General features: G+C 57.7%; 2 protein-coding genes across 2 annotated transcripts in view; both read right to left on the bottom strand.

The window, feature by feature from the left end:
* LOC310914956 (uncharacterized protein) overlaps window positions 1-12,321 on the bottom strand; it is a gene marked incomplete at its 5' end in the record, with an annotated part of 94,619 nt that overhangs the window by 50,970 nt on the left and 31,328 nt on the right.
* Window positions 6,735-10,882, bottom strand: LOC310914946 (protocadherin gamma-B5-like; the record flags this gene model as incomplete). Its single annotated transcript, XM_083871463.1, has 2 exons — window positions 8,200-10,882; window positions 6,735-7,118 (listed from the first exon to the last, which is right to left on the bottom strand). The coding sequence occupies exons 1-2, from the start codon at window positions 10,675-10,677 to the stop codon at window positions 6,735-6,737; spliced, it is 2,862 nt and encodes a 953-aa protein (XP_083727589.1). The 5' UTR covers window positions 10,678-10,882.

The following is a 12,321-nucleotide window of genomic DNA, read 5'->3' on the forward strand; positions in this document are numbered from 1 at the left end:
CCTCGCGGGTTCCCCGCCATCCACCGCCGTCAGCACCAGATCAAAGGAGCTCTGCTTCTCCCGGTCCAGAGGTGTCTCTAGCACTAATTCCGGCTGCTTGTTTCCATCAGTGCTCTCCTTTGAGGCCAGAGAGAAGGACGGGTTGCTAACGAGCTGGTAAGTCAGTAAAGAGTTACTTCCTACGTCCGAGTCCCGGGCCATCTCCAGCGGAAAACGAGCACCGGGAAGCGTCCATTCACCGATCTCCAGTTCCAGAGCAGCCTTGCTGAAAGCCGGGGAGTTGTCATTCACGTCCTCGATGGCCACTTCAACATGGAAAACGTTCAGCGGGTTGTGCACCAGCACCTCGAAGCTGACGGCGCAGGTCGCCGACTCGCCGCACATCTCCTCCCGGTCCAGCCTCTCGTTCACGTACAGGTTCCCGTTCTCCTCATTCACCGTGAAATAGTTCAGCTGCTTCTTGCCGGCAGACGCCACCTGCAGCCTCCGCGCCGGCAGCTCGTCCGCGCTGAGCCCCAGGTCCCGCGCCAGCGGCCCCACCAGCGAGCCTCTGCCCAGCTCCTCGGGGATGGCGTAGCGGACCCGCTCGGCCGCCGCCCGCCACCACACGCACCAAAGCACCGCGCCCAGCAGCGCTCGCCCGCCGCCCGGCCCGCGCCTCTGCCGCCGCCTCACCGCCATTCTCTCTCGCCACAGCTCGCCGCGCTCCTGCCGGGCTCCTGCCGCTGCCCTGCCTCCCTTCCAGCCGCTCTCGCTCTCACACAGCGCACGGGCCGCCGCAGCGCAGCCAGCCCGCTCGGGCCGCCTCGGACGCCGCTGCTCCCCGACAAGCGCCGCCGCCTCTCGCCGCTGCTGCTGCCGGTGGTGTCGGGGCCGCTGCCGCCGTGGCCGGCGCCGGGCGAGCGAGCAGCCTGCGGGGGCAGGACGCTGCGGCGGCCGCGGCTCCAGCGCCGCTCGGCGGCGGCCAACAGCGACACCCGGAGGCGCCGCCACGCCACTGCAGCCGCCCGATGGCCGCGCTCAAGGGGGCCCGGCTTTGGGCGGGGCTCGGGGCTGCGCCGCCGCCGGGGTCTCTCCTCCACTGCAAACAGCGGCAGCACAAGCTCGGGCTTGGTGACTCCAAGGCGTTATTAAATGAGATGCGCTTTGGGGTGCTTTCAGTTAATGTCCTTGAATCCCACTGAATCCTCACATTCAAGTATTAGTTCCAGAGTTCGTAAAAAAACTCGTAGTACAACTATAGGAGGCAGGAATGCTATTATGGTAAGGGACGACTGCGGGAGCCTTTCAGCTCTCTGTCAGGCATCTTAATTCTATTTCCTTTACATGGGTCAAATTAACCTGAGGAAGAGACCAGACTAAAGCAAAGTTTAGAGCTCAATACTTGAATAACCTTTTTTTTTTTTTTCCTGAATAATGAAATTTTTTCTTGTTGTGTTTCCCTACTTGAGAATCTTACAGTGAAAAACTGAAAAGCCATTTCTGTGTCTCTCATAGAACCAAATAAAAGATGTATCACATCGCAATTATAAACCATTCTATCCGAGCAACATGGTTCATTACTGCTGGGTGACCACCATTTACTTTCAGCAAAAGCATCACAGGGAAAAAATGTCATAGGCCTAGACTTTAGAGATGAAATCTAAACCATTTTCCAGCAAGATTCCTTTGGCACATCAATTTCCTCGATCAAAGTCAGTCTCTCAGGCTACTCAAACTGTGTTTTAAGCTTTGAGACACATCCAACTTCGTCTGCGTATTTAGGCAATGCTCCTGAAACCACCACAATGTATAAATTCTTATTTCCTCTTCTGTCACTTGTAGTAGCTACACAGTAAAGGGAGCTGTCTTGTACCAAGTGCAGAGGACCTCAAACCAAACAGCCCAGCCACAGTCACTTCCTTGAACCATGAAAAAAAGAAAAAGAACTTGGAAGCACTAGTGAGGGTGTCACCAAATTATAAGGACAAATGAAACTTAACGCAATTCCTGTATCCTTCTCAAACCATACTACATGAACTCCTAGACTAGCCCTGTCTCTGGATAAACACACTTCTTTCTGTCAGGACACAACACGAAAGCAAATTTTGAGAACAGACACTATTAAAAGTCGCTCTCACAACTTCTCAGATCCCAAGAATCACAACACGAATGCACGTGCAACGATTTTTCTGCTCATCACAATTATTTCCTCTATTCTGTAATGTTGTAAAATGTATAGACATCAGTAACCAAATTTGTGATTCAGGCATCAAAGTATCACTCAAAGGTAACATCATCTTTATCCAACACATGGGTTCTTTGGAGGATGGGTAACTCTCCTACTCTCAATGCAAGGTTTCCATCTGTGCCCAAGAATCACCATTCACAGAAAATATCATGAAACAGAAAACCGAAATAGTGAACACACAAACTGCCTCATTGAGTCCAAACTATGTAACATCAAAAAATGAAGACACCTTTAGACAATTTTCAGAAGATCATTAATAAATACGTGAATCATAAAAACACATGCCTTGTCTCCAACAATACCTTCTCACAAACAAGTCTCTCCTCAATCCCTTCTTTTGGTGCAGAGGCGCCACCAAAAGAAAAGTTCCCCACACGGTTTCCCACTGCCTGGATAATATTTCCTTCTCAACCCGAGTACACCACAAGCATGAGGATTTCTTCAGTAAACGCTTAAGAAAACACTTAATTAAGCAAGGCAAGAAGTTTACATCTGCAGAAAGTAGATCAACATAGACTCTTAATGATGATGATGATGGCACTAATTTTAGGTACAGATTTCAGGTACTTAGCAGGTAATGAATAGAGAGTCAGCTCTGCCCAAAATTCCCTTATGGCACTGACCAGAACAGCCTAATTAAACCATTCCTTTACAAACCACAACAATCTGCAAACACAGAGAAGGAAGCTCCCAGGGCTCCCCACACAGCTGAAGTAAGATCTGTTAGGGCAAACTTACCATGGTAGAAGAAAATCACGTTGTACAAAACGAAGGCTGAACACTGCACAGGGAAAAGAGCAAATAATGACTCTCCTGTTTAACAGACCTCCACACTCAGGCCACAGGACTTTTGTCTCCAGCCCTGCACAAAGTGCACGGAGTTCTCTGGCCCTCGAAATTTGCAAAATCATGTAATCAAACCTCAGCTGCCAGCTACAACATCTTTATTGTCCAGCACCATCAGGCCATGTACATTTACCAGGAAGGGAAGTTGAATTTCCATGCAAGGTTCGATAGTCAGACATTTCATATTACCCCAAGAGTAGTAAGAACAGGAGAAGGGTATCTAGGGAGCAAAAGGTCCACAAAACTCTCGCACAGGAGCTCACACAAAGACTATGCACACAGGTCCTCAATCTAATTTCTTTGTACAGTAAAAAAGGAAAAATGCAAGGAACCACGATGACGGGTCTCATATAACAACTAGGAAAAACCGAATTTCTACACCATCTTTACACCTTTAGTATAAAATAAAATCGCAGCAAACTTTGAACTTCCCTATATCTGCAAAAAGAGACTTTTCACCCTGCCCAAGTATTAGGCAACAGGAAATCTATTTGTGCAGTCAGTCTCCTTTTAAAAGAAAAGCGGCGCACAGGACTTCTCACTGTCTGAGAGCAGTGTCAGTGATCTGTCAGATCACTGATACCCAAAGGAAATGGCAGCTACTAAATAAAATTAAATACCTGCAAGAGTATAAGCTATACACAGCTCTACTAAAGACCCAGTCACCACAATAAATACTCATCCTACTTCTGCCCATGGCTAAATTTGAATATACATGATTCTGCATGTTTAAAGCATAAAGTAACGTTACATACGGAGACGCAAAGTGTGGTTGCAAAAGAACTTCAATCTCCTCATGAAAATGTGCTGTCGGTGAAACACCTGACCCTGTACAGTGTAATCTCGATTTGCATGTAATGAAAGACATCCAGTGAGAACATGGAATGCTGAGAGGAATTGCACTTCCCAGAGGGGAAAAAAAAAAGGAAACTTGATAGAAACCTGAATAAAAAACCCCAAGCGAAGAGCAAGCTCCCGTATCCGACCGTGCCTACTAAATTTAAGGCTGAACACCGACCCCATATCCATCTCCCCGCAGCAAGAAGCACCAGGACACAGCATGCCCGTGTTCAGGGCCTTGCCTTCAATCTCTACAACTCTTCCGTATGTTAGACACCGACCAGGGAAAGAGCAGAAGGAAGCGTCGCACGAAAACTTTAGCACCAGGAACTCACCGAGGGAGCGGACGGATCCTTGGGGAGGGCGGCGGCCACATCCTCGTCCCCGAGCAGCGGTGCGGGCTCGTCGGGCAGCGGCCGGGCCGGGAGGGTGTCGCAGCAGGTGGCGGCCGAGAAGCGCAGCTGGCTCTTGCGCGAGTCGGCCGTGAGCGACACGTCGTGCGAGTAGGACTGCAGGAAGGCGCGCACGCCGTCGATGCCCACGAAGTGCGAGACGGGCACGCCGCGCAAGGCGCCGCCGTCGGGCGGCAGCAGGTGCCGGCGGCGCCAGCGGCGCAGGCGCAGCGCCAGCAGCAGCAGCAGGAAGGCCACGAAGAGGCACGACACGGCGGCCACGGCCAGCACCAGCCAGCGCGTCAGGCCGCCCGCCGCCTCGCCCGGCGCCGCCGCCGCCTCGGCCGCGCTGCCCAGCTCGGCCAGCAGCTCGGCCACGCTCTCGGCCAGCACCACGCTCAGCGTGGCCGTGGCCGACAGCGCCGGCCGCCCGTGGTCCTTCACCACCACCACCAGGCTCTGGCGCGCCGCGTCGCGGGCCAGCGGCGAGCGCGCCGTGCGCACCTCGCCGCTGTGCAGCCCCACGCGGAACAGCCCCGGCTCCGTGGCCTTGGCCAGCTCGTACGACAGCCACGCGTTCTGGCCCGCGTCCGCGTCCACCGCCACCACCTTGGCCACCAGCGCGCCGGGCTCCGACCAGCGCGGCGCCAGCTCCACGCCCGACCGCGCCCCGCCCGCGCCCGCCGCTCCGCCCGCCGGCGGGTACAGCACCTGCGGCGCGTTGTCGTTCTCGTCCACGATCTGCAGCCGCACCGACACGTTGCTGCTCAGCGCCGGCGCGCCGCCGTCCTCCGCACGCACCCACAGCTCCAGCTCGCGCACCTGCTCGTAGTCCAAGGAGCGCAGCGCGTACAGCGCGCCCGTCTCCGCCTGCACCGACACGTACGACGACAGCGGCGCGCCCCGCACCCGCCCCTCCGACAGCCGGTACCGCACGCGCGCGTTCTGCCCCCAGTCCGCGTCCGTGGCGCGCACCGTCAGCACCAGCGCGCCCGCCGCGTTGTTCTCCGACAGCCGCGCGCTGTAGCGCTCCTCCGAGAACACCGGCGCGTTGTCGTTCACGTCCAGCACCCGCAGCGCCAGCACCGCGCTGCTCTGCAGAGCCGGAGACCCGCCGTCGGCCGCCCGCACCGTCACGTTGTACTCCGACACCTGCTCTCGGTCCAGCTCGCTCGCTGTCACCACGCTGTAGTAGCTGCCGTGTGAGCTCTGCAGGCGGAACGGGACGTCCTTTTCGAGCGAGCAGCGCACCTCGCCGTTCGCTCCCGAGTCCCGGTCTTGCACGTGCAGCAGGGCAACCACTGTCCCCGATGGGGCGTCCTCAGAGATCTCACTCAGTGCTGACCGTACCAAAATCACTGGTGAGTTATCGTTTACGTCTATGACCGTGATCGTGACTTTGGCCGTGTCAAAAAGGCCTCCGCCATCCCTTGCCTGCACCTCCAGCTCGTAAGCGTTGCCTTCCTCGAAGTCCAAGGTCCGCAAGAGAGTGATTGCACCCGTCTCTGAGTCCAGATGAAATATCTTCGATGCTTTTGCTGTGATTTTCTTTAACGAGTATTTCAGATTCCCGTTCAGCCCCTCGTCGGTGTCCGTGGCCGTGACGGTGACGAGCACGGAGCCCACGGGCACGTCCTCGGGCACACGCACCGTGTACTCCGCCTGGCTGAACACGGGCGCGTTGTCGTTCGCGTCCAGCACCGTCACTCGGATCCGAGCCGTGCCCGTCCGCGCCGGATCGCCGCCGTCACTCGCCCTCAGCACCAGCTCGTGAAACGCCGCCTCCTCCCGGTCCAGCGCCTTCGCCAGCACCAGCTCGGGACGCTGATCGCCGCCGGGGCCCGTCTGCACGGCCAGCGAGAAGTGCTCGTCGCCGCTCAGCTCGTAGCTCTGCAGGGAATTCCGGCCCGAGTCCGGGTCATGAGCGTCTGGCAGGGGGAACCGGGACCCCGGGGCTGTTGTCTCGCTCATTTTCTCCTCTAGCTCAGTTTCCTTGAAGCTGGGGGCGTTGTCGTTAATGTCCGTGATTTCCACTTCTATTTCATAGAACTTCATTTCCCCCTCCACTATCAGCTCACAGCGCAGCACGCATTGCTGCACACTCTCACACAGCTGTTCCCTGTCGATCCTCTCCGCCGTCACTAAATGGCCCGTCTTCCCGTGCAGAGTGAAATACTGTGTACTGCCTTCAGAGACAACACGGATGCCCCGGTCACGAAACTCCGGCAGGTGCAGCCCCAGGTCCTTGGCCACGTCGCCCACGAAGGAGCCCTTGGGCATCTCCTCGGGCACCGAGTAGCGCAGCTGCCCCCACGCCGCCTCCCACGCCGCCAGCAGGACGGCCCAGAGCAGAGCTCGCTGCCGCCGGCCCCAGCGCCTCCCCGCCGCGCACATCTCCGCCGGGGTACCGTTCCACCGCTTTTCGCTCAAGCTCCTACTCGCCCCTCTCGGCTGCTCTCGCCGGCCTCTCCGCCTCTCTGCAAGACGGCTCCGCACTGCAGGGACTGTCGCAGACCGCACGACCGCCGCCGAGCCTGACAGTGAGCGAGCAGTGATCGAGCCGATCCGCAGCGGGCGGGGCTGCCGGGAGCGCTCCGAGCTTCCTCTCGCTCCTCTCGGTCAACAGCGGCGCCCGCAGCCTCCTCCCGGCACTGCAGGCACCCAGCGCTGCCCGGCGCTGTCCCCCTGCACACCGGCAGCTCGCGGGGAGGGGACAGTCGCCACCGAAACCTTGTGTCCAGTCCAGCGGGACTAAAGCTGGCATTTCTCCAGCCGCCTCTCAGCAAAGCATGGGATCGAACACCGCTGAACTTCCATTAGAGAGACACACGTATGTTCGCTTTCGAGTACAGTAGAAAAGAGCCATTTATCAACGGAATCTCACTCAGCAGCCATCAGTCTCAGTACTCCGCTTCGGGAAATAAAGATTAGGAAGGAGGAAACACCCGCTCCGTTATTCTGAGCCCATCATGTAGAATTAGCAGATCTTATTGTATGGTGTAAGATCCGCCTGCAACTTTGGTAACACCGATCAGTTCAGACAAACCTAGTTTTTACACAAAATTTTCCAAGTGAGCCTGAAGGTACGATAATACAATAGAAGAGCTATGGTAAACACGAAATATTTCCAAAATACGAGTTGAATGACGAAACCCTCCCCTACACGTGTGAAAAAACAGGAATTGACACGGACCCTGCTTATTTCAATTGTTCATGAAAACCTGGCATTTATGAAGCTACTTTCCCTCAAAAGATATACGAGGGGACGGAGAAGAAAAGGAGCATCCATTATAAAGAAAAGACCTCTCACGTTCACACTCAGTCATGGATATGCACCTTCCATTCAGAGTGAAACACCAAAAGAGCACTGCATAAAGTGGTTTTTTTTTCTACAACTGTTACTCAGGGGCGATTCAAGAAGGAGAGCTTAGGAAAAAAACCCTTAAATATCGAGGGTCAATAAGTGAATCTCGTCCTACACGCTAAAAATTTGCCTTCATCATTACAAAAGACAAAAAGTTTCAGACAAAAAGTTTCGACAACGAAAGCTCACAAGAGGATGAAAGAAAACCTGCCGTCTCTGCTTGCCTGTTCTAAGTGGAAAATGAAGGAAAGGACAACGTAAATCAGACCACCACCAATGCGGAAAGATTTTACTCTGCATAAGCTGAAAGGTAAGAGCGAATCCACCGACCCTAAGTCTCACCAGCAACTGATAAGTGCCCGTTCACAAAGCCGTCTGCTAAGATACACGGGTTTGGATGCTTATAGACAATCATTGAAACAGAGTCCAGTATGAGCAGTCCCAAATGAGAAATAAAGATCATGAATAGACTGCTGCGCGCTCTTAGGAGGTAAACGGTAGGAAAGAAAGCATACGGCCTTACAAACCTGCGGTAGGTCAGATTCGACCGGCACCTCTCCCACAACGGCGCCGCTGTTCGGGCTCGGCTTCTCGCAGGAATCCCCGCCCAGAAGCTCCTCCGCCGACAGGATGGGCACCGCCGGCGGCGGCGGCGGCCAAGCGGCCTCGGGCACGGCGCGGGCCGGCGCCGCCACGCACAGGTTGTAGGAGTAGGGCAAGGTGCCCTCGCAGAAGTCGGCCGGGAAGGCGGCGCCGGCCACCGAGAAGCGCTGCGCGCCCAGGCAGCGCAGCACGGCGGGCGGCCCGGCCCGGCGCAGCCGCGCCAGCACCAAGAGCGCCACGCTCAGCACCAGCAGCGCCGACAGCAGCGCCAGCGCCAGCACCAGGTAGAACTGCAGCTCGGCCGCCGCCGCCGCCGCCTCGCCGCCCGCCGCCCGCTCGCTCAGCTCCGGCAGCGCCTCCTGCAAGCTCTCGGCCAGCACCACGTGCAGCGTGGCCGTGGCCGACAGCGCCGGCTGCCCGTGGTCCTTCACCACGGCCACCACACGCTGCTTGGCCGCGTCCCGCTCGGACACGGCGCGCGCCGTGCGCACCTCGCCGCTGTGCGGCCCCACGCGGAACAGCGCCGGCTCCGACGCCTGCACCAGCTCGTACGACAGCCACGCGTTGCGCCCCGCGTCCGCGTCCACCGCCACCACCTTGGCCACCAGGTACCCGGCCTCGGCCGAACGCGGAACCACCTCGAACGGAGGAGGAGCCCCCGCCGCCTCTCCCGGCGCCGCGGCGGCCCCCGCGCCCGCCGCCGCCGGCCAGAGCACCCGCGGCGCGTTGTCGTTGCGGTCCAGCACGAAGACGCGCACCGTGGCCGTGGAGCTGCGCGCCGGCGAGCCGCCGTCCTGCGCCCGCACCGCCACCGCGAACTCGCGGCACTGCTCGTAGTCCAAGGAGCGCTGCGCGTACAGCGCGCCGCTCCGCGCCTCCACCGACACCGGCGGCGCCGCGCCCGCCGCGCCCGCGCTGCCGCCCGCCAGCCAGTAGCTCACGCGCCCGTTGGCGCCCGCGTCCGCGTCCCGCGCCTGCACGCGCACCACCAGCGCGCCCGCCGCGTTGTTCTCCGCCACGTACGCGCTGTACGCCGCCTCCTCGAACACCGGCGCGTTGTCGTTCACGTCCGACACCTCCAGCACCAGCTCCGTGCTGCTCCGCAGCGCCGGCCTGCCCCGGTCCCGGGCCACCACCGTCACGCGGTGCTCGGACGCCTGCTCGCGGTCCAGCGCGCTCGCCGTCACCACCTTGTACGAGCCGCCCGGCGACGCCACGATCGACAGCGGCGCCTCGCCCAAGAGCTCGCACGACACCTGACCGTTCTCGCCCGAGTCTCTGTCCCGCGCTTTCAGCAGGGCCACCACGGTACCAGTCGGGGCGTCCTCGGGAACTGGGCTCGACAGCGAGAGCAGCGTGATTTCCGGGGCGTTGTCATTCTCGTCCGTGATCTCTATTTGAGCCTTGCAGTGAGTCGTTAACCCGCCGCCGTCTCTCGCCTCCAGGCCGAAGACGTATTTATTCCTTTCCTCGAAATCAAGGGCACCCGCCGTCCTGACCTCACCGCTGTTGTTGTCGATTCTGAACAAAGCGCGGATGCTGTCCGGGACATTGCCGAATGAATAGAAAACCCTTCCGTTGGAGCCGGCGTCGGCATCCGTGGCCACCACCCGAAGCACCAGCGACCCCAAGGGAAGATTCTCCGCCACTCGCGCCTCGTAGATGCTTTTGCTGAACACGGGCGGATTGTCATTTAAGTCCGTCACGTTGACCCGAATCTGAACTGTCCCGGATCTCGCGGGATCCCCGCCATCAACCGCTGTCAGCACCAACTCAAAGGAGCTCTGCTTCTCCCTGTCCAAAGCTCTCTCCAGCACCAGTTCTGGCTGCTTACTTCCGTCTGGGTTCTCTCTCACGGCCAATGCCAAGGAGGGGTTGCTGGTGAGCTGGTAAGTCAGCAACGAGTTCCTACCCACATCCGAGTCCCGGGCCATTTCCAGCGGAAAACGAGCACCGGGAAGCGTCCATTCACCGATCTCGAGGTCAAGAGAAGCCTTGCTGAAGGTCGGGGAGTTGTCATTCACGTCCTCGATCGCCACCTCGATGTGGAAAATGTTCAGCGGGTTGTGCACCAGCACCTCGAAGCTGACGGAGCAGGTCGCCGACTCGCCGCACATCTCCTCCCGGTCCAGCCTCTCGTTCACGTACAGGTTCCCGTTCTCCTCATTCACAGTGAAGTATTGCTTCTCCTCGCTCAGCCGCAGCCTCCGCGCCGGCAGCTCGTCCGCGCTGAGCCCCAGGTCCCGCGCCAGCGGCCCCACCAGCGAGCCTCTGCCCAGCTCCTCGGGGATGGCGTAGCGGACCCGCTCGGCCGCCGCCCGCCACCACACGCACCAAAGCACCGCGCCCAGCAGCGCTCGCCCGCCGCCCGGCCCGCGCCTCTGCCGCCGCCTCACCGCCATTCTCTCTCGCCACAGCTCGCCGCGCTCCTGCCGGGCTCCTGCCGCTGCCCTGCCTCCCTTCCAGCCGCTCTCGCTCTCACACAGCGCACGGGCCGCCGCAGCGCAGCCAGCCCGCTCGGGCCGCCTCGGACGCCGCTGCTCCCCGACAAGCGCCGACAAGCGCCGCCGCTTCCGCTGCTGCTGCCGGTGGTGTCGGGGCCGCTGCCGCCGTGGCCGGCGCCGGGCGAGCGAGCAGCCTGCGGGGGCAGGACGCTGCGGCGGCCGCGGCTCCAGCGCCGCTCGGCGGCGGCCAACAGCGACACCCGGAGGCGCCGCCACGACACTGCAGCCGCCCGATGGCCGCGCTCAAGGGAGCCCGGCTTTGGGCGGGGCTCGGGGCTGCGCCGCCGCCGGGGTCTCTCCTCCACTGCAAACAGCGGCAGCACAAGCTCGGCATCAATTCGACACCAAGGCGGTTCTATCCGAGATGTGCTCTCCGGTGCTTTTAGGGCATTCTTTCGAGTCACATGGAACTCTCAGAAGCAAACACCCATGGCAGGGCAGTAAAGAATGGAATTTAGCCGTTCTTAATAAAATGCCGGCGCATCTACAGCAGCAATAAACGATAATTTAGGGAAGACCTCAACAGCTTTTTCGAACGTTGTCATATCTCTTGAATTGTCCCTCCATTACCTGGGATAAATTAACTTGAGATCAGTCTTAAGCAATGTAAGCCAAGACAGCAAAATAACATTTACTCTTTTCTTTCTGACTCATTCAAGTTGTTTCATCTACATCTCCAGACCTGAGAGCCTGACAAAGGAAATCGCAAAACAGTGCTGAGTCCTTCATAGAGCTAAACAATGTCTTCAGTTTCACAACTTCAACTTTTATTTAAAACTCACTTAAATACATCTCCGCTGTAAGCAGGAACACTTTCTGTTAGACTTGAATGTTGGAGGCACATCCATAATTTCTCTGGGCAATATAATCCATTTTCTCAGAACTCTCACTGCAAAGCTTTCTCCTAATCCAAACCTCCCTTCTTTTGGTTAAAAACACTTGTCCGCAGTCCTATGATCATTGGCCCTGATAAAAAGAGCTCTGTCCATAGTTTCTATAAGCCTATTCCTAAATTGAAACAGCAAAAAAACCCAACAAACCAAACACTGAAGAGTCCACACCCAGCGATGATTTTCTCCATGCTTGAAGACCTAAACTCCTTCAGTCCTTCTGCAAAGCAGAGATGTTTGAACCCTCAGACCATTTTCATGATCCTTCTGGGAATTCCTGCATCTCGATTTGGGATATTGGCCCAAGATCTGCATGCAGTCTACGGTCTCAACAAATGAGTTAAGAGTGGGGGAAGGACCTCCCTTAACCATTCAGGCACAGAACTGGTTATGCAGTGCAGGACACAATATAAGCAGCATGTGCCCATTGGTGACTCATGTCCCATCTTATCACCCACCAATAATCCGAAGTACTTCTCTCCTAAGCTGTTCCCTATCCCCTACTCTCTCTTTAAACTGGGAATTGCCCTAACCCAGGTGCAGGACCTTGCACTTTGCCCTGCTCAACTTCATGATGGTTGCACGGGGCCACTTCTCCAGCCCATCCCTCGTTGGCATCTCTGCCCTCTTGGCGATCAACTCAAATTGGTGT

The sequence above is a fragment of the Zosterops lateralis genome, assembly GCF_965231275.1.
Source record: "Zosterops lateralis genome assembly, chromosome: 14".
Lineage (NCBI taxonomy): Eukaryota > Metazoa > Chordata > Aves > Passeriformes > Zosteropidae > Zosterops > Zosterops lateralis.